Below are 21,030 nucleotides of genomic sequence, written 5' to 3'. Positions count from 1 at the left end.
TCTTTCTTGTGCACACTGGGTGTTAAAATCTGCATCAGCAAAATGCAGGTCCATGGATTTAAACACAGATGCCTGAAAATGCTAATTCAGTAACTCTGATGGGCACTGGAGCAGCCAGTGAAGGGAAAGAAAAACTGTCTTTCCTTGTTAAAATCAATGTATCTAGGTCTGGAAGCTGCTACAGGGCAAAGGTCCAGTACATGGGAAATACCATGATATGTCCAGTAAAGAGCTGATATACTCCTCCTCATCTACACTTGTTGCTTCAACACCAAGCCACATGAACCTCATGGGATCAAATTTATTATTATTTACTATTTATATTACAGTAGTGCCCAGAGGCTCCAATCCCCATTGTACGAGGTGCTGTATAAGTACATACAAAGACATAGTCCCTGTAGTGAAGATATTTAGCTCTTGCTGGTCAAGACAAAAAGTTAGAGTATTATCGGAAAGAGAGGAGGATTCAGTCTCTATGTTTTATCTAGACATTTACACCACACTTATCCCCCTGGTGTCTGCTGCTACCATTAGATCTAGAAGCTAAGCCTCCAGGTAGATTAGGCTTAAACTTGACAGGATTAGATATTTTTATATATATAATTTCAACACATAATACTGACATATATTTATAAGCATCTTTTCTATTTTTATCTATTTCAATTTTCACAGTTGTGGGAAATTATGCAGAGGTCAGACAATAACTATTTAATGATAGTAAACAGATTCAAAAAGTTAAAACTTTATAACCATTAAAACACAAATTGTCAACATCAAATGTCAAAATATACAAAGTAAACACCCTTAAATCAGACTCTAATAAGTTCTCAAGCAGCATTTTTCATACTTTGCCTATTTTTATTATTGATGGAAATATTTTTTCATTGACATTTACTGACATTTCCCAATAAACTCTAATCCTTCCCAGCCTAATTATGATGGAATCCTGTGGACATCCTATCTATGCAGGAAGATCACATTAGCACTCAGTAGACACTTTAATTTGCTGCTCAGCAGTTCTCTGCAGGCTGATAATTCTGGCATTTTTTGTTTTAATTTTCCAGGACAAAGTGCTAAGGGGTGGTTGATGAGAAAGGAAGCTGAGCACAATCTTCTCCTCACTCTCAGAGCTTGTATAAAATCAACTTTGGGCACCAGGCCTTCACCTTTCATCATCCAATATCAACATTCACCACAAACTAGATCCCACTGGTCAGTAGCCATTCACCACCCTGAAACTGACTGTTCACCATTTTGGTATCACCTCTCGGTACCTGTCTCTGTGCCAAATGACAGAGAAACCTACAAATCAAGTTGCTAGAGGGGAGAGAAGATGAAACACTGTCACTTTTATTTTGTATTTGTTTTTCTTACATTGTGAGTGTGTGGCAAGTCATGACTTATATACTGTATGCACTTTATTTTATTTAATAACCAATTCTATTTAAAACTGAGGTTTGGTTTTCAGTGCCTCCCTCCTGCTTAAGGGCTGACAGGATACTGCACCCTCCAGGAAAGGGTGATAGAAGTGTTTAAAGGTTTATGGGGCGCGCTCATCTTGTAGCTTTGAAGTTAATGGGCAACTGCCAAATTAGAAGGTATTAGGATGGGGGTTCCTGTCTCCTCATGAGAAAGGGTGACGGACGAGATGGGTTTTTTGGGGAGGTGTTAAAGTGTAGTTTTGTAGGTGGTTGAGAAATTGAAGGGTGTTGGGTAAGGCGGATTATACTAGTGCCTCAAAATGGCTGAAGAGTTGGCAGGGATGCAAGGACGTACTGTCATCCTCTAGACAACAGGGCATTGAGGAGGTAGAGTGTTAAGGAGTTACACTGTGGTTCATGAATAATTTTGAAAGGCTCAGAATGACTCATTGGTGCCACTATGTTATTCAGGAGGTCACCATTTCCTCCTTTTGGATTTAGCAGGCACAAGTGGCAGGCAGCACATTAACTCTCTGGAGATTAGGCTTTCCTGAGTAGGATACTGGATTGAATGGATACAAGTGCCACTTGAAGGGATCCTGGTAAAGTGCCAGGTCTGCTTCTTAAAACCCAGTAGCAATAGGCACTTACTTGGTCAAGTGAGCTAATGGCACCTAAAATCACATGCACCAGGCCAGGTTAGGAGGGGCATTCAAACATGGTAATCCTCCTTCTCTACCTAACCCACCAAGAATTTGCTAGGACATGTGAGGATATTTGTGGAAAGACTTCTGGGCTAGTTAAGGTTGAACATCCAGGTTTCCTCTGAGATCCTTTCACTTTCCTAACCACACCCTCTGCTCTCTTAACCTTCCAAAGCCTTCTGCTTGCATAAGGTGGCACAGTAGTGACTTCCCAGGAATCTGCGACATTAGGTTTTGTTTTAGCCTTAAGACAAAACACCTTTTATAAGGAGTTGACTAATCCTTTACTAGGGTAAATCAGAATAGCTTCATTAATTTCAATGGAAACATGCTAATTTACATCAAGGACTTGGCTCAAAAATGTCATCCAATTAAAGAAAAGATGGGAAGTGGGCTTGAGAGATAACATTACATATTTTCAGGCTGATGACTTACAGAAAAGGGGGACTGTCCTCATTTTCAAACCTGGCCCTGAGATGTGAAGCAGTTTCATCCTCTCCATTGAAGGGAGATGTGAATGTGTGTGTGGCTGTGTGCATGGCGATTTATTTGGTTTCCCTGAAAGAAGTGTTGCTAATCCAAATGGCAGACTGCTTTACTGAGGTTGGCATGAGTGCACTGGAATGCTGTTTTAATAAACTAATATTTGCACAGAGAGATGTTCTGGATTTCCCCATAATTCAGAGCCAATGCATTTAGCTGGCTTTCACTCAAGAGGACAGAGTTAGGCAATCTCTTCTGTGTGCCAAATTTGTGATAGTTCACTGACCCACCCTGAGGCTGTTAGCAAGAGAAGAAGCAGAAGATAAAACATGATTATAGCATGCTATTAGAAACAATTTTCCTGCCATTTAGAGCTAAAGTTACAGATGAAGTGGGTTACAAAACTGCTTCAATTCGTGGAAGTTCTTCTAGCTCATTAAAGGGTGAATTTCCTCATACCATAAGATACTGGGTTGGAGGAGCAGCTGGATCAGGGGACTAGTAATTTGGTTACAAATTCATTTATATCTAGCATGCTGACCTCACTCTGAACCAGACTGGAATTTTAAAGTAATTAGCACTATATAGCTTTATAGTTTGGTAGCCTATGTAAAAAGGAGATGGTAATCTCAGTCGAATTCCCAGAAGGTTTACAACCAAAATATTCCCTTCTTCCTGGAGGGTGTTCCTCCAAGTCAGAAGTAAGGCACCATGGATGGAATAGTATGCAAAAGGTTTCACTGCCACATGACCCCACTTCTACAGCTAAAGAGATGAGTTCAGTTTCAATTATGGTACACTTAGCATCTTGTGCTAGGCTAAATTCAGCATCAGGAAAACCTGCTGCTTAATTCCCCCTCTTCCTCTCTTTCCCACAAGCTCAAGCAACAAGTAGTGCATAAGGAGGAACATGATTATGGACTTCATGGAAGGTACTGTACAGATGGTCCGTGCTATTAATGTTAAGTTTCCTTAATTAAGGACAGACTGTTCATTCTGTTTGAAAACAGTTTGTTCCAATTGTTGGAAAATCATGACTACTATTTATTTCTTCTGTACAAGGGTTATATATAGGGGAAGGTTGAGGTGATTGAAAAATTGAAGTGTAAGTATTATTTTTGTTAAATAAAAGTTGTAAGGAGAAAAAGACAAAAGTTCCAATTTATTAACATTTCTCTCTCTTGAGGATGGCCAGAAAGGTCTTTGAAAGGGAGTCATAACCTTTGGCTTCTCTATCAAGAGGAGCGGAGCTGGAGATGAATTTTATTTCTTGTCCTCCACCTTAGTCTTCCCAAATCCACACCGTGAAAGTGTTGCTGCCAGCACAAATATAATAGAGTGGTAGCCGTGTTAGTCTGTATCAGCAAAAAGAACAAAGAGTACTTGGGGCACCTTAGACTAAGAAATTTATTCGGGCCTAAATATAATAGAAGCCTGTGAAGAGCATTCACTCTAAGTCATCTGCTTACAGAGGTATTTGTTTTCTCTCAACACTGGCTGACAGCCCTGTGATTCTTTCACACTGGACTTGGAACTTCCAGTTCGAGGGAAAGCAGTGGGGACTCTTTCAGATGGAGTACAGTCTTGCTACCAAGAGAACAACATGTCAGTGGATAGCTACTGCCACACTTTGAAATATTTAGCACCAGCCTGGTGAGCTAAGCACTGCAGTTAAAACCAGTACTGAAAATGATCTCAGGTTTCGGTGGACTGAAATCTTGCCTCCGAGATCTGCTGACAAAGAAAACTAGGGGTGGCAATGGTGAAACAGCCCTCAGAGAAAGACACCCCCACACACAGCTCAAGGGGAATGGTCAGGTGGTCATTCTAAACCCCTTCAGGTCTGTTAGTGCAGGGGAAACAAATGAGAATGCTAGACTGCAATTCAAGCTCAGTAGCCCCAGCTGTAATGACATTAATACCTATTTCAGATTTTCCACACCAGTTCTCTGCCCTGGACAAATTGGCTTTATGAGCCTGAACCTAAAATGCCCTTCAATGAAAAACATTTTTATGTTTAAAGTACAAAATGTAAGAGCTAACTTTTATTTAGTTATACAGTAAGGGAGCTAGGTACAGCTAATTACAGGCACAGAGCTAGTGCTGAGTATGGAAATACTGTACTGTTTAAAAAGCTGCCAGTAGTCTTCCTTAACAGACTCTGCACAACAATGATGGATTAAACAATTCACCTATGGAGGTAACTCCCCTCATGCTGTTGCTGCATACAAACCCATCGACTTCAAACAGGGATTTCTACAGCAATTACATGAGGTTACTGTAATAATCAGGTGAGGTTAGATTGCCAAAAGGATTCAGGTGCCTGACACTTTAGGCACCTAAATCCCATAATCAGGCCCCATTGGGATTCACAACCCTAGCCCCCACTGCCCCCAACTGCACTAGGTGCCTAACTCACCTGCAGGACCCAATCCACTAAGCATGTCCAAACCTCACCCACTAAAACTGGCCCCCTATTGGTGAGAAGCAGCAACCACCACAGCCCATAACTTTTAGCCCACTTGTTGGGATACTCCCCAGCGATGTGGGAGACACCCCATTTGAGCATCCCTGCTCCACTTGAGGGGAAGAAGGAATTTGAACTGGGGTCTGCCACCTCTCAGGTGAATGCTCTAGCCACCAGGTTATGGGATATTCTGATGTAGGACTCCCTCCACTTCCGATGTGAAGGCTTGTACTTGCCTATGAATTTCACCGAGTGACCAGATTGATTATTTTAGTTTTGCCAGCTGCTTTTGATACAGCTAACCAGGCTGTAGGCCATGTCAGGCATTGACAGAGTTGTGTCTCGGTGACTCCATTTCTTTCCCTGGAAGAGAACCATGAGCGGAGTAGTAAGTGATTGCTCTTTCAGAATTTTCTCACATAGTAGAAAAGGATCACAGCTCTAGTCCACAAAACACAATATAGTCAGAATTAAGGGCTAAAGCAACGTGGCCTGATGTTGTCCCTAAAAAGAAAAAAGCGTTAATATGGTCTAGAAGAGCAATTTAGCAGCAACTGGGTATTTGTTTATTCTCCCTCAGTCACCATATTAAATTTACTCTTTATAAATGTACCTTTCAGCACCAAGCTAGACTTGATATAATAAAAAAAATCTGTTCTCTGTTCCATACAACAGAACATTTTTTGATCAGAACAAAGCTGACAGGTTCTTAAAACAAGAGGAAGACTAAAATAAAGCTTTAATCTCTACAGCTGTAGTAGTATTGCAGGCCAATCCGTAACCAACAGCAGCAGCAAAGTCAGATGGCTATGCTGTAGCTATGGTAGTGCACAGAATGGACTTTCATTTTGAATGGTCCCTTGCAAGTGTTTTTCCTGCAAGAAGCGTCCATATGGGTGGATTTAGGCTTTTTAAATGCCTCAAAATTGCATCTTCTAACCTCATTCATAGTTGGCCTCATACTCTGCTTTCTTCAACCTCAGCTCTATATACCTTCTGAATAAGCATACCTCCTTCACACTGGACATGACACCACCACTGCAGTTACCTTGTTCTCAACTGGGGCAAGACTGCAACTCCGTGGGATTATCTAAGCATCTCCTAGTTTGAGACAAAAATCAAGCCAATGTATGATAAGAACATGCTGTAACTTTTGACACAGAAAATTGTTTAGTTTCCTCTCCTGAGCGGTTTTTAATATTACCATGTTGAATGTGTCAGTAACCAATACTCAGTAAATTAAAAATCACAACAGGGTTTGTCAGGAAATATAGCAGTCCCATTCTTATAACCACTATATTTTTAAAAAAGAGGACACTGCAAGGTAAAAGGCTATTTGGGAAGATTGTTAGCTAACCTTTGATTATTAAAACAAAGCATTTTAAGATTTAACTTAGTAGAATGGGTGAAAAGTTTACTCTTTGAAATTCAGTTTGGGCAATGAAGATAAGACTACTCACCTCCACTCTTGGGTTTGCATACATTAGAATTTAAACAAAGCTGGCCTTAACTTTTACAGCAAAGATGGTGCTCTGCTATAATACCACTTCAGTGTTTGGGCTGGAAATAGTGCACAGGAATGTCTGTTTAAAGAAACTGATTCCACTGGAATTTCAAAAAAAATTAAAGGAACTATTTCTCAGGAATTGAGGATTCATAATATTTCCCCCCTCAGATGTAAACAAGTCTGAGGCTAAATCTGACCTGCTAGTGTTCCTTTAACCAGTATGGTTCTTTTCTAATTTGCACAACTGATTCTTCCCTCCCCCCCCCCTTTTTAATGGCTGAGAAGGGAAAGAATATGTAGAAAATTATAACTGGCCAGAGTCAGTGCTGTGCAGATCATCATTTGGCAATGCATCATGGATTTAAAAAATAAAAATCTGTCAAATTGAACAAGCTAGTGCATATGCTATGTAGTTAAGGAATTAAAATATGAGATTCTAGACACAGATGACTCAGCTTCAGCCCAAAGACAGCACAGCATGGCTGTAAATCCAGAGATTCATGACCCAATATATTAGCAATCCAGCTATTACACTTTGTGCAGTAAACCCAATTGGTAAGAAATCCATAAAATTTTGGATGAAAATGTTAGTGCACATAGAAACCAATTATGACAAGTCATTTCAGTTATTGTAAGTATTCTTAAGTGTACCTAGTAAGAAAATACCTTATTTCTTAAACTCTCAGACATCAAAAGCAGTAAGAGGACAGACACTTACGAACTTGCTCATTCCTGCATTGCATTGCATTCCCAGATGAAGAAACCATTGCATCCTGTGTACCACTTGATAACTTCTAAATCTAGTATCTGGATTCCTTGCTCCTGTCTGAAGATTTTTCAAACATCTATAAGGCTTCTTAAAAAGCCAAATGAATTTATTAAAGCTACTAAAATTGCCCTGACAATCATGACCAGTTTCTTGGAAATCTTCTATGACAAGGCTGAATCCGAGCAGCTGCTTTGGAAGCTTTAAACGCCACATTTTCTTTGTATATTTGGTAGCATAGCGGTAGAGTTAATGGAATGCTCCAATAACCATTTGTTACAGCTTCAGAGATAAAGATCTCTGCTTTGCCTCAGCCTTATTCCATCAGCAAGCAGGACATCACTGGAACAAACTCTGTACAAGAACAAATTGCATTCACACTTCATGCAAGGATGCTGAAGATACTTTTGTCCTATTTATTATGATAGCAATTCAACCATATTCAGCACCAGTTCGGGGGAGTTGAATTGTCAGCAATGGGTCAATTTTCATAGAGCAGATGGGGCTTACCATATCAAATTACTACTGTACTATACTCTAGACCTTTTCACCTAAATGCCTCTGAACAGATGAAGAGCTCTAAGTTGTCAACACTGGGTACAGGGCATCTCTCCACAGTAACAGGACAGGTTGGAAAGTGACCACAAAGGAGGGGAAGTGAATTGAATTAAATAGGCTATCTGCTTTACTGAACAGTGCCTTATTAATCTTCAGAGAGCAATTGTTTTTAAAGAGGAAAATACTAAGCCTATGTATCTCCAAAATACATTCCTTGTTTCACTTGAGACCTCCACCACAATTTCTGATCAGAGCAGCCGCCAGACACGCCCTATTAGTGAAGTTCAGATCTATGTAGAGGTCCATCTAGTTCTTGTTTTTTGCCTCTGGAGGCTTGTTTGTGTTTTTTTAATTAAAAAACAAATTCCCTAACACCAGCCTTGCCCTACCGGCTTGCTTTTAGTGCCAAATCCCAGGAACAGTCTAAACTCTACTGGCACCAAGGAATGAGTCTGTTTTTTCTCTTCCACACCCATCTACCTTAGAATACTGAAGACAAATTCCAGATCAAACTAGCACATGGGCAGCATTTCAAATAATCATCATTCTCCAACCCCCTGGAGAGCTGTAATTTCTATCAGAGGCCACCCCTGGTTAGTGAGAGCTATAACTGGGAAGAATTACAAGCGTCTCCCTCCCCAGGATTTGAAGCTTACATCTCTGGGTTTGCCTGCAGGAAATGGAGAATACAATCCTCATGTCCAGTTATAGGTCAAGTGGTCCAGCAAATGAAGACAGCCAAACTGTGGAACCAATGCAATCTGGACTAAAAGCCACCCCTCAGAACTGTGCGTCTTGGCTACAAGTGAAAGTGTTGCTGCCAGACCCTCTGCCACCCCACAGCCCATGCAAAACTGGAAATAATTGTTCTTTGCTAGTTTAATTGTCCATTCGCAGGGTCAGGCATATTGTAATAGCATTGCTCTGGAGATAATTATGGCGTTCTATTCCCAGATGCTTACCAACTACAGGCAAGTTTGAACTCTGCACCTGGTCTCCTCCCCATCAAACTGTTATACTCTCCCTCTTCTGTCAAGTGCCATTCAAGGCACAAGCATTCCCACCTCCTCCCGGTCCACAGAGGTAAGTTAAACACAATGCCCTTTCCCACCCATTTTCACCTACCCCTCATGGACCACAAGGAAAGTCGATCTCCTTCACTATGTTAGTTAAGTCCCTTTCCTCTATTCCTCATCTTCACTCATGTTCTCAAAATGTTTGGCAAGATCAGTCTAAAGCATACAAGTTTAGGCAGAAATCTCAATGTATTTTTGTTCCCCTTAATTTTTTTCCCCTAAATATACAGGTCTTTTGAATACAGATATAGCTTACATTGCAGAATTATATAGACAATATCAGAGCACATTTACAGCTTTAAACTTAGCTGCTGAAATCTGAGTTCCAGTAGCAGCTTCACAAGGGTTTAGTGGCTCCACAGCCTAACATTTAAGTGGTTTGCCAAGTTCTTTTGTTTGCAAGGTGACGAGCTGACAGTTCAGAACACTACAAAATGTCATACACTTGCTTGTATGCATTTGGAAGGTTCATGGGCAGTCAGATTTAAATTTACAACTTGTTAATAAGAGACTAGTAAGCACTAAGCTCAAGTTCTTTTTGCTATTTGCTAAACCTAGGCATTTCATAGTTTCTCAAAATGGCCCCACGGAGTTACTGACATGCCAAGAGAGGTCTAAAGAACATACCTGGCCCATCACAGGTTAGTTGTCACAAGATTACATCAATCAAACTTTGAAAGTTCTGCTGTTTGGCCATAAGATGAGGCTACACTGCAATTATTGGCCTGTAAGTTTGGTTAGTTTCAAGCTGGCAAGGGAACAAGCCCTGGGGCTTCGACTGAGGCAGCATTTCAGCTGCCTTATGTAGCAAGTTCTCAAATGGAAACTCATTTCTCATCACTGCATACAGGGAGCTAAGCTCCCAAAACAGTGGAGATTTCACCATCCCCAACCAACAATGTAGCACATATGTAGTTTTCACTTATGCTCCTCCCAATTTCCCCCCCTCCCCAAAACAAAATGCCATATTGGAGAGAGATTTTCATATGCAAAAAATATTTTAATATAGTAAACAAATCAATTTACCTTTCACGTGTTTTAAATAAGTTTGTTCGTTAGTAAACAAAGCTATTTTTCCAAAACAATGGAACACAGCTTCTAAATTCATATTCTGCTCCCAGTTGATCCTATAAGTGGTGAAAAATTTGAACACCAGTATCATTTCACAGGTAACGGAATGGCATAAATAGAAGAACAGAGCAGCAACAGAGAGTCAAAGGGAAAAGCTGACCCTGGTGATGGGGAATATTAAGCCACAGAATTCTCTTGAGGGAAAGACTAAAAATACTAGCTAAGAGTCTATTGGTATGTGTTCTCTTTCCATGCCCACCACTCATGTTTGCCCTAAGCCATGCCTAAATTAAGGGAAAAGGTGCTACGAAGAAAAACAAAACAAAACACACCAAGCTAGGAAACTGATTGAAAACCCTACTTAACTCAAATGCAGACACTGCTGTACAATTAATTGTTTTTACCAGATCAAAAGTAGATTTAGACATTGATTTGTGACATTTGTGTTAAATAGGGTTTTTAAATTGAAGTATTCTAGCTAGAATGGAAAAAACCCCACCCTGTCCCCTAATCTAAACCAGGCCCTACTGAAGCATACAAGGAGACCCAAAACCATAGATCTGGAGATGCTAATCAGAAGAAGGCAGTCCTCTAGAATCACTCTTGATGAGCATAGCAAATAAAAGAATAAGCTGCACTCTTTCCCTCCCCCAGCCTAGAAATCCAACACAGCATGGACTTGTCTTTACTAAAAGAAACTTAGTAAAGCTGGAGGTCACACGCACTGTTCTGATGGGGTCTGTATGGCTTTAGGCATCCTTTAGCCACCAGGATCATTGCAACTTTCGAGCTTGGTTTCCTGCGATAGCCCTTTAAAACCAGTCAGGGTGTGCTCATTGTGTAGTTTACATAGCATATATCTTACTTCTATACAGTTCTCCTCTGAGTGTATATATCTACAAATACATACACAGATATAAACGGAATGCATCTGGGTACATTTCAGCTAGGCTGACATACCTGAGCTCCACTCTCTGTGGCTTCCCAGTACCGTTTACATCGCATTAAAACTAATAATTACAATTCGCTGTGCCCCAGTCCAGCGCAACCCGATGGACGGGCAAGCAGGACAGACAGAGCATCTGGCTGCGTGTCCGCGCCACTGTCCGCAAGGAGCAGACGCCGGAGCGAGGGGCGATGGTCCCGCGGCCCCCGGGCGGAGGCGAAGCCGAGTCAGGGTCGGTGGATGCCGGTAGCTGGCAGAGGGAGCCGCTGTGCCCCTGTCCGGGTGGGGGTCTCTGGGCTGCGCCGTGTCCCGAGCTCGGTCCCCGCTTCCCCGCGATCAGTGGCTCCGATGCACCCGCTGCAGCACGGTGGGGTCGGGGGCTGGGCCGGGCTCGCCCCCCGGCGATGACGAGGTGGCAGCACGCTCAGTCCCGGCCGCCCCTTGGCCGGAACCCGGCCGCGTAGACGGCTCCGTGCTGGGCCCGGGCGTCGTCCGGCCGGCGGCGCTGGGCCCTGTCGGCAGGCGCGTCTGGGACGCGGCGCCGCCCCGCACCGGCTGCCAGATGAGGCTGTAGTAGACGGCGAGCACGATGGCGGCCAGCGAGACGGAGAGCACGTAGGCCAGCACCGTGGCCAGGCGCACCCACTTCTTGTTGGTCTTGGCCGCCATCCGCGCCTTCTTGTCCCCCGTGTAGGTGGCGGGCTTGCCCCGCTCCGCCGGCGGCTCCTTCTCCTTCATGGGGGCCCGGCCCTTGGCCCGCTGCTCCACCGCCTCCTCCGTGGTGGGGGCTCCGCGCCGAGCCGGCCCCGCTCAGGACATGCCGGGGGGCCCGGCGCGGGGGAGGGGCTGCCGGCCCCGCGGCTGCTGCTGCCCGCCTGGATGCGGGGCCCGGCGGCTGCGACCCAAGCGGCCGCCGGGGCAGGAGGCGCCGTCTCCGCCGAGCTCCCCGCGCCTCGCGCTGCTCTGGGGCCTGCGCGCTCCGTGTCTCCTGGCAGCGGTGCCGGTGGTCGCTTCGCAGCGCGAAACACGCGCGGAGGGGGAGGAGTAGCGACGGGCGGCTCTTAAAGGGGCAACAGGGAGGCGGGCGTGTCCTTAAAGGGGCAATGCCCGCCCGCCCGTGCAGCCATCTGCCCGCGCCGGGCAGGGCAGAGCGCTGTCTCGGCCCCGCCCGCCCCGAATCCACCAATGGGCACTGATCTGTCAACAGCGCCACGTGCCACGCTGCTCGGGGCCCCGCACAGTCCCGCGGCGGCGCGCGGCCCTACCCACGTGGCTTGCCGCTGCTGGCCGTGTCCCGCTCTGCGCGGTAGGTCCGCAGCGCTTCTCTGCGACTGTCAGTACGGCCCGGGGACGGCGCCTGCCCAGGATTATATCAGTTGGCTGGACGAGCACGGCTGAGGCGGCTGTGCAGGCGGGAGGCGCCGGGTTCAGCAGCGTGTCAGCCAAGTCGTGCTGGCACAGAGTGTCCTCACACTCATATTTATAACACGTGTCATCACCCAGCCTGCTAAGCTTTGCCCACGGCAGTGCAACACCACACATATATAGACCCAGATGGGAGGCAGAGGGGAAGAAGCAGGCCACAGCTGTCCAGCACCTGAGAAGGAAGGTAGAGGTGAGAAATACCTACCACGTAGGTTTCCTTGTCAGGGGATGGCTGACTTTATAGTGCCTCAATTGCAATGGGTGTATGGCCCATCTTGCAATCCTAGCAAATGCTAGAGGAAATCACAGCTAACCTGGCAGTCATGGGAATTTGGTGAGAGACAATTTTGGCACCCTTCTACTGGGGGCTGACCCCTAATAAAAGCTTGTATAGAGCTTAGTATCCTTAGATCCCAAAGAGCTCTAAAGGAGATCAGCAGGGCTTAAATTCAACAGGAGCTGTCCAGAGCAGAGCTCAGGTAAATATTTTCAAATCCGTGGGGCAGAAGCTCCAGCCCGGCTCCTCCCACGGGACTGAAGTCCGGAGCCCCAGAGCTCCAGGAAATACTCTATGAGACTTTAAACCCTGGAGATGAGTGTGATTACCCTAATTTCACCTGAGAAAACTGATGCATAGAGAGAAGAAGTGACTTGCGTAAGGTCACCCTGCAAGCCAGTTGGTAGACCCAGAAATAAAGCCCATTCCTCCTGAAGGCCCAGCCAGTGCTCTATCTCCAGAGCCACGCTGCCCTCAGTGAGGCTTCCCATTGACTTCAATAGGCTTTGGATCAACGATCAACCTATCACATTTAAACTCTTGTAAAGTCAAACCCAGTTGCATAAGGTCCTCCAAAGACAGCTGAGACCTTAGATGGCTTTAAGCAAAACAAAGCAAAGTACAGATTTGCTTAATCTAAGTTTTTGTTGGGAGGGATTTTCTCAGCCAATTAAGAGTAACTCCCCCTGAAATCTCCGCTCCTTCAGATATGTTGCCGCTGTAGGTGCAATGGCTACAGATATTGCAACTGTGAAAGGGATGAAAATGACAGGAAATGGTATAGAGACATGATTCTCAATCTTTTTTCATTTGCCAACCCCTAAACAATTTTAAATGGAGGTGGGAAACCCTTTGGAAATCTTAGACCTAGTTTGTGGACCTCCAGGGGTTTGCAGACCAGAGGTTGAGAACCACTGGTGTAGAGGGAGCTAGAGAAACTAGTCGTGCCCTGACAGGCCATGAAGAAATTAGCACCTTTGTGAGATTACCTTTCTGGAAAAATAATTTAAGAGAATTAATGTTACAAAATATTTAATTTTTTTAACTGAAAAGGGTTAAAAGTTTTGAAAACTCTTAATTTTTTTTTCAAAATTCTTTGCAAAAATTGACTTGTTTTGACTTGAAAGCTCAGCTAATAGTTTGCATACTGATTTGCATAGCAAGCCACCCCCACCCCAACTCTTCTTTCCATCTCTCCGCCTTATAAATCCTAGACAGGCTACTGGGAAAGGAAACAACCTTCTGGTGTCCAAGGGGTAAAGAGAGTCTTCTTCAAAGGGCAATGAAACCCCAGTGCTGAGCTGGATGGGGGATCCAGTAGAGTCTTCTTAAAAGGGCAATGTTAATTCATTTCTGTTCAAGACTCATTGTAGTAATATGCAATGTGGATGTACAAGTCCAAATACTGGATGGCAGATTCCACTTTGCTTCAACACCAGACCCCCAGCTGGCAAGGACAACAAAAAAATCATCATCTAAAGTGGGGCAGAGTGCTCAAGATCAGTCCTGTCAAACTTAAAGGTACACTTGAAACAGACAATATAAAACCATATTTTATACTGTACCTGCTTTTTTATATTATTTTATTTTTGTATTACTAGTAACAGCATTTTAGAAACTGGGAAATGAAATATTTGTTCTTTTCCATTTGGCAAACAATGAGCAAAAAATTAACAGGACTGTTCTATAACATAGACAACTTGCTAAACGTCAACTTATCACACACCTTATCATTTCAAAATATTATTTCTTGGAATGCCAGCATCACCCACAATGTCAGTTTATATCTGTGGAAAATATGTGTTAATGGCTGTTACATCTTCATACAAGCACCTATTCTAGTCTAGTTTAGTCTAGTTTTTATACTACACCTGTCACTGTGGTACCTGAGCAATTTGCCCTAACTGAAGTCAGGTTCCAGGGACCTGAATAATTATAAGATCTGGTTTACAATAGTAAACCTTTCATGAACTGGAGAAGTAAGTTGTTGTTGTTTTAGAAATTCTGTAACACACAAGGGTGTGTTCATAGACTTTGAGTTTAATTAGATGGAAGCAATTTCTCAATTCCAACAAAATTAATTTTTAATTGACCCTAGTTCTCACAAAAGCAGAGTTTTGACTAATTCTTCCTGGCTGGTTTCTCTTAACATTTAATGATAAACTCATCCCTGTCTCTTTTTTTTTTATTCAGCTTCTCAGTGGCTTTCAATCCTGTCAACCACTTTGTCCTTCTTTAGCATCTCAAGCAAAAAATCAGACACAGCAGCATACTCTTCTCCTGCTTTGAATATATCTTTCTGACTCCTCATTTTCGAAGGAGGCTTTACAATTTCTCATCAGTCCCTCTGTTACAGTGTCTCAAGGCTCTGTCTTTGGACCTCTTCTCTTCTCCACCTATCTCCTACCTTTAAGACATTTTATTGCTATCTTCAGTCTTGGATATCACTTCTATACAGGATACACCCACATTTATATCTCCCTCAGCTTACTTACTGATCCCTCTATCTCCCATCCGTCTTCTCATTATGAGTCAACTCTTGGCTATACCATAACTTCCTACTATTGAATGCTACAAAGGCTGAGGTCCTTCTTCTGGGGAAAAAAGTCTTCTTGAGCCCCTATCAACCTCAGTTTAATGCCTAACTTCTTTCTGAGTTTCTATATTTAGGAATTAGTATGCCCCAAATTCATAAATTCTTCTTAGTCACTCTCTTCTTGCATTGCCATCATTCAGATTACCATCATCTTGCCTCTTGTGAATCATGGTTTGTACCCAAATGACTTACTATCTCAGTTCTTGTAATTCATAAAGTGCTTCCTTAAGCCCTGCTCTCTGAATTTCAGGGTGTAAAGATTGACAAAGCTGGTCTACTTGCTCCCTGCAGGATTGGGAACCATTTCATCCCCAATCTCTCGTTTTTCCAACAGATTCCTCTCCAACATTGTCTTAGTCTTCAAAACTTCCCACACATGCATTCCTTCCGACTTTATGATTATTGATTTTGTATTCTGGTGGTGCCTAGGGTCCATTATGCTAGGCACTACACATCACGGGCCAGGGCTCAACTCCTGATGTCACGTTCAGGAACACCATTCAAGCACTTACTTTCAGAGTTGGAGCAGTGTTCCAGTACTGTCAATTAGTGATAGTACCGGAAGTGTGTTTCAGCACTTCTGTTTTTAGGACTCAAGCACTGCTAGATGCACATATAATAAAAAGCAGTCGCTGCCCCCATGATTTTACAATGTACATATAAGAGATAACAGGTGGATACATCTAAGAGGTAGTGGAAGCACAAGGTACCAGTGAGGTGGTTATGATTAGTGTAATAAGAAGCAGTCACAGCTGCCTAGCGCAATTCTACTTCCCTGACATCAAATCGACCTATTTCCCAGCAGCCCATTCCACTCCTCCTCTTGTTTTCTGTCCTGTTCCACTTCTGACTCTCCACAGTTGATGGCTACTCCTTCCCTGGCGCTGCCCCATATATCTGGAACAATCTTCCCATCCTTCCCCTGAACCACTGAGTCAAATCCTTTTTTAAAAATCTCATCTTAAACCATTCCTTTTCCTTTCAGTTTTGGATTGACTTCTTGCAGTGCATTTTATGAGACTGTGTTACACAGATGCTCTGCAGAAACACAATCAACTACCATGCCAAAAGGGATTTTAAAAACTGTCACAACTAAAGGTTAATTGAAAGAAAATAACGCCACCAAAATGTTGAGAGGAATTAAATGTTGTTAAAGGTTGCCCTCCCCCATGCCAAGGCCTGGCTGCCTCTGTGCTCGATATGACGAGCTCAGTTAATTACGTAAGAAATTGTTGACGTGCGCACCAGTCAGGCATAAGCTTTTCTTTTCACCACCAGCAAATCAGGGCTTTTGCAGCTGCTTAGCAGCAGCAAGGTGAAAAAACAACCCTCTGCCCTCTGCAGCGCTAGCGCGCAAAAGCGCAAGCGCCAGCCAGCCCCAAGCCCCAGCCCCAGCGCCCGCCGCTCCAGCCCATCCCGTCCCAGAGGGGCTACAGGAGCTGGGCTGCGCTTTTCTCCCCAGCGCGGCGCTGCTTGACTACACTTCAAAAGCGCAAGCGCGGCCAGCGCTGCCGCGGCAGCGCTTTGAAGTTTAAGTGTAGTGTGGTTTTCTCTTGATGTCCCTTTGTTAGAGTGCAGCCAGCTAGCTGAAGGGGTGTTCCCTGTGTTCCTAATCTCTTTAGTACCCTGTTAATAACAACTTTTAAAGCAACACACTCAGACAAATGAGAGCCAGGAAGCCAGATCTACTTTAATGATACTTTCTTTTTATCCCTGGCATTTTAGGAAAAGGATCAAACTGTGCATTGAATAGTCTCCCATAGCTTGAGGGAAGAGCTGCAGGGGTGAAGAGAAAGCAGAGGTATTTTGTAGCCAATGAACACATCAGGCACGCAAACAGAATGTAGCTTACTGGGTTGCCACTGTCACACACTGTGGTGTAGGGAGTGCAATCTAGTGGTCAGAGAAAGACTCAGGCCTAATGGTCAGAGCAGAGCTGGAAGGTGGAACTGGAGCCAGGAAACATGCCAATGGCAGGAGGCAGGAATTTCAGAGAAAGGTAGAGACTAGGGCTGGAACAGGAGCAGATGTGGGTTGGAGCAAGGATCAGTACAGGAAGCAGGTCTGGCATAGCTGCAGACATAGAATGCATTGAACAGCCACTGTGCTGCCGTTGCTACAAGGCTTAAATGATGATCTGCTGGCTCTTCTGTCCACTCTGGGAGCAGCTGGGTTGCCAGGCAATGGTGCCAAGAGGCAGCTGAGTTCCAGACAGCCACCTGCTACGTGCTAAGTGTCCTCAATGCCCACAGAAGACAGTAGGAGTTGAGGGTGCTCAGCACCTCACAGAATTGGACCCTCTATAAATAATAAGAAGGAGCAAGACCCTTGAAATCCTTTGGCCTTTATGGCATTGCTCTGCCATCTGTTTATTTTTAACAGAGAGCTACACTCTCCCTTTTAGACCATACTGTTCATTAGCTGCTGGTTGCTGAGCTCCACTCTTTCTTGGGCTTCTGCTTCCTCTAGAGCAGCAGTTCTCAAACTGTGGGTTGGGACCCCCAAAGTGGGTTGCAACCCTGTTTTAATGGGGTTGCCAGTGCTGTTGTTAACTTGTTGGGGCTCGGGGCCAAAGCTCAGGCTTAGGCTCAGGCTTCGCCCCACCTTGGGCTCACGTAGTAATGTTTGTTGTCAGAAGGGGATTGCGGTGCAATGAAGTTTGAGACCCCCTGCTCTAGAGCCTTGCCTGGCCTTCAGGATTAGTTTTAATTCCTGGTGGCTGACATGGACTCACTGTGATACAACCTCAAACCTGCATTTTAAAATCCTGTTGCTTAGACCTGGCTGTTGTCTATTGTCCTGAGAGGTTTTATTCTGCTCTTTTAAGTGCCCCGTAAGAATGTAGTTGGCAGATTGACTCATACCATTGACCTCATACCAAGTTCTGAGTCTGGTAATGGATAATATCTGGTGCTCCTCCACATAAGCCCTAGCCCTCTCCACATATGCAATGCATCTCACTGTGCAGTGTTGAATACAGGAAGAATATTCTTTGTGACCCCTGCAGGTGATTAGCTTTCATCCCAAGCTATGAGTTTTGATTACCCTTATTATCGTAGCTTGCATAGTTGCAAATGTTATGCATTACTATAAAATTATACAATCCTTTTTTAAATCCAGCCACAGTTTTGTCTCGATGCCTTCCTGCCGTGGTGTGACTTCTACAGGCTGATTACAGACTCTGTAAAGAATCATTAATTTTTATTGGTTACACTTGTGCTGCCTTTAAATTTCACACTGCCCCCTTGTTCTTGTATTATGGATCAGGATTTAAGAAAGAAGAGACTGATGGTTTTCACTATGTGCTTCCTAATCTTAAACAAGTCTAGCCCATCCCTTTACATTCATCTCCTTTCGAGGTGGAAGAGACCTTGAGTAAATGCTTGCTTGCTTAGCCTTGAGATTTTGTCATATCACCCCAAGATCCCTAGGCCCTTCATGGTAAAGGTAGGATTTCTGACTCTGCCCTCTTTCCCTTATTATGAAGCATTCCTTATTTCATCCTCTGATTCCCTCCTCCCACTCCAGTCCTGGAGATGGATGGAGCCTGCTCCCTCCCTCCCCAGCCATTTCTCCTATTCATTATAGGGACATTTTCATACATGCTCTGGCATCACCTATGGCTCATGTGGAAAGACCCAGTCTCTGTTTCTCCCAAGTGTCCCTTGTCAACTTAAAGTGAAGGATAGGTGGTCTTTTAATCTTTGTTTCTGATTAAGCTGCAGTGACAGCAGTTTGCACAACACAGGGAACATTCTCTACTGCTTTACATTCTGTGCAATCCCTGTGACTTCACTAAGGTTACATGGGGGAAAGCCAGCACCGAATCTGGCACTAAGTGTATGAGAAGATGTATTTTTCCAAGGGCAGTATCCTCCGATGGAGACAGCCCTCTGTTGCTCAGGGCACTGATGCCTCAGCAGCCTCCATGTCATTGTGGCACATTAGAACACATTTTTTTATTTACATCTTGCAGAAGATCCACAGAATGAGAGTGTATTCTACTGCAGTGTGTGTGTAGAGGGAAAACAACCCCCAGGGGTCCAGTGGGAGGTGGGAGACAGTGACAGCTACTCTGTGCTGTGAGACACTATTCTGGTGAATTTGTTCTGAAGAGATTTTTAAAGCATTTTTGAAATGCATACAAATAGAAGAAGGTTGAGGGCGAGTCCAGGCTCTGTAGTGACTGAAAACAGTCTGGCTGGGTTTATATAAGGCAAAGTGCACACAGCTTGGGAAACCCTGTTTTATTTTGGAATTAGCTGGGGGGTTGGCACAATGTCAGGGAGAGGTGGGACACAGCCCCTCCCCCCAACAGAGGGAGCAAGGAGAGGCAGCAAGCCCACAGAGACAGAAGGGAAGAGGCGGGGCCAGAGCCTCTTGCTTCTGGTCAGGCTGCTCTCCCCGCAGCCTACAAAGCTGCTGCAGCCAGGACAGGGGGAGGACAGGCATAAAGATGAGGTCACTGACAGGGACTGGGAAAGTTAGAAACACGGGCTCTTACAAGGGAAGGATGGGCGTGAAGAGAACGGCCCTGACAGAGAAACAAAGGCTTGGGGATTTGGAATCATATGGGTAAGGGATGGGCACAGACAGAAAGAGGGATCTTGCAGTAGAATGACCGACATGGGCATGAAAACACTGTAAAATTGTTCTTTAAAACAGTTTAGTTCATAGCAGACTTGATGGATTCAGACATTTTCTGTTTCAGTACTTTATAAATATCTAGCCTCACTGAGCTTTCCAACAGAGCAGCCATTCCACCGAGACAATGCAAGAAAGGGGAAACATTCCCAGAAATCCTCTAGGAGCTGAAAGGGGGTTGTGCTCCATAAAGAAGAGTTCACAAGGGTGAAACGCACCCCTGGGCAGAGTTCCAGAGAACCTCAGTGGAACTGATGTGCTGCATAGGGTCATGCTGGCACACTGCATGGAGTCAGAGAATTTCACCACAAAGGAGCAAAAGCTACTAGGACATGAGTGCTTCAGCTAAAATAAGAAAACCCTCTCACCTTAAACTTTCCCCCAAACTCAAACCAAACCGTACTTGCGGCAAGAAGGTCTGTCAATTTTCCTTTCTCTTCATTGCCATTTTCTTCAGCCTCTGCACTTCCTTCTTCTGCTACGACAGGGAAATGACAATGCATCTTGTGAGAGCCTGTTCGCATGCAACCAGTGGAGCAGAGGTTTGGAATGGCTGAGCAACTGAACACATGGGTGTACTAGGGAAAACTACCCATTTGTCTGCCGGGATCTGTTGTGTCCCTCCCACTCCAAGGCCCATGTGCAGCACAGTGTCAACATTAACGATTCTAAATCTCTTCATTTACTCCAGGCGCTCATGCCGAGGATTCCCTTCTGGCTCTGTTTCAACTCTTGCTTCTAGTCCTGTCTTGTTTACTGCTCCCCTCCTCCTGTCTGTGAACTCACACTTCCTCTGGGGTTTTATGTTCTTTTGTTTCCTCGGGTTTCTTTTTTCTCAGTCCAGGGCTACACTTACATTTAAATTGACATAGCTACATTGCTCAGCAGTGTGAAAAGTTATACACCCTCGAGTGACTTCTGTTTACTGGCCTACCCCTGGTGTAGATGCAGCTGTGTCAGTGGAAGCATTCTTCCCTCAACCTAGCTACCTCCGCTTAGGGAGGTGGAGTTACTAAAGCAATGGGAAACCCCCTTCCATTGCTGTAGTGTGTGTCTACACTAACATAAGAACATAAAAACGACCATACT

The 21,030-nt window shown here is 44.4% G+C and overlaps 2 protein-coding genes across 2 annotated transcripts in view; one reads left to right on the top strand and one right to left on the bottom strand.

The window, feature by feature from the left end:
• CCDC9B (coiled-coil domain containing 9B) overlaps positions 1 to 3,744 on the top strand; it is a 101,690-nt gene extending 97,946 nt beyond the window's left edge. The window contains exon 13 of the mRNA XM_039534844.1: positions 1,065 to 3,744. The gene's annotated coding sequence lies outside the window, so the exon portion shown is untranslated. The remainder of the gene's footprint in view (positions 1 to 1,064) is intronic.
• Positions 3,745 to 6,062: 2,318 nt separating this feature from the next.
• On the bottom strand, positions 6,063 to 11,879 carry INAFM2 (InaF motif containing 2). Its single transcript, XM_039534846.1, has 2 exons — positions 10,009 to 11,879; positions 6,063 to 6,176 (listed from the first exon to the last, which is right to left on the bottom strand). The coding sequence occupies exon 1, from the start codon at positions 11,735 to 11,737 to the stop codon at positions 11,336 to 11,338; it is 402 nt and encodes a 133-aa protein (XP_039390780.1). The 5' UTR covers positions 11,738 to 11,879; the 3' UTR covers positions 6,063 to 6,176; positions 10,009 to 11,335.
• Positions 11,880 to 21,030: the final 9,151 nt, after the last annotated feature.

Source organism: Mauremys reevesii, linkage group 4 (genome assembly GCF_016161935.1).
Source record: "Mauremys reevesii isolate NIE-2019 linkage group 4, ASM1616193v1, whole genome shotgun sequence".
NCBI lineage: Eukaryota > Metazoa > Chordata > Testudines > Geoemydidae > Mauremys > Mauremys reevesii.
The sequence above is the reverse complement of the archived record's forward strand: the minus strand, read 5'-3'. Positions and strand labels throughout refer to the sequence as shown.

Bases quoted from the DNA above. Each gene is read 5' to 3' on its own strand.
- INAFM2 (XM_039534846.1), bottom strand. From the start codon at position 11,737: ATGAAGGAGAAGGAGCCGCCGGCGGAGCGGGGCAAGCCCGCCACCTAC.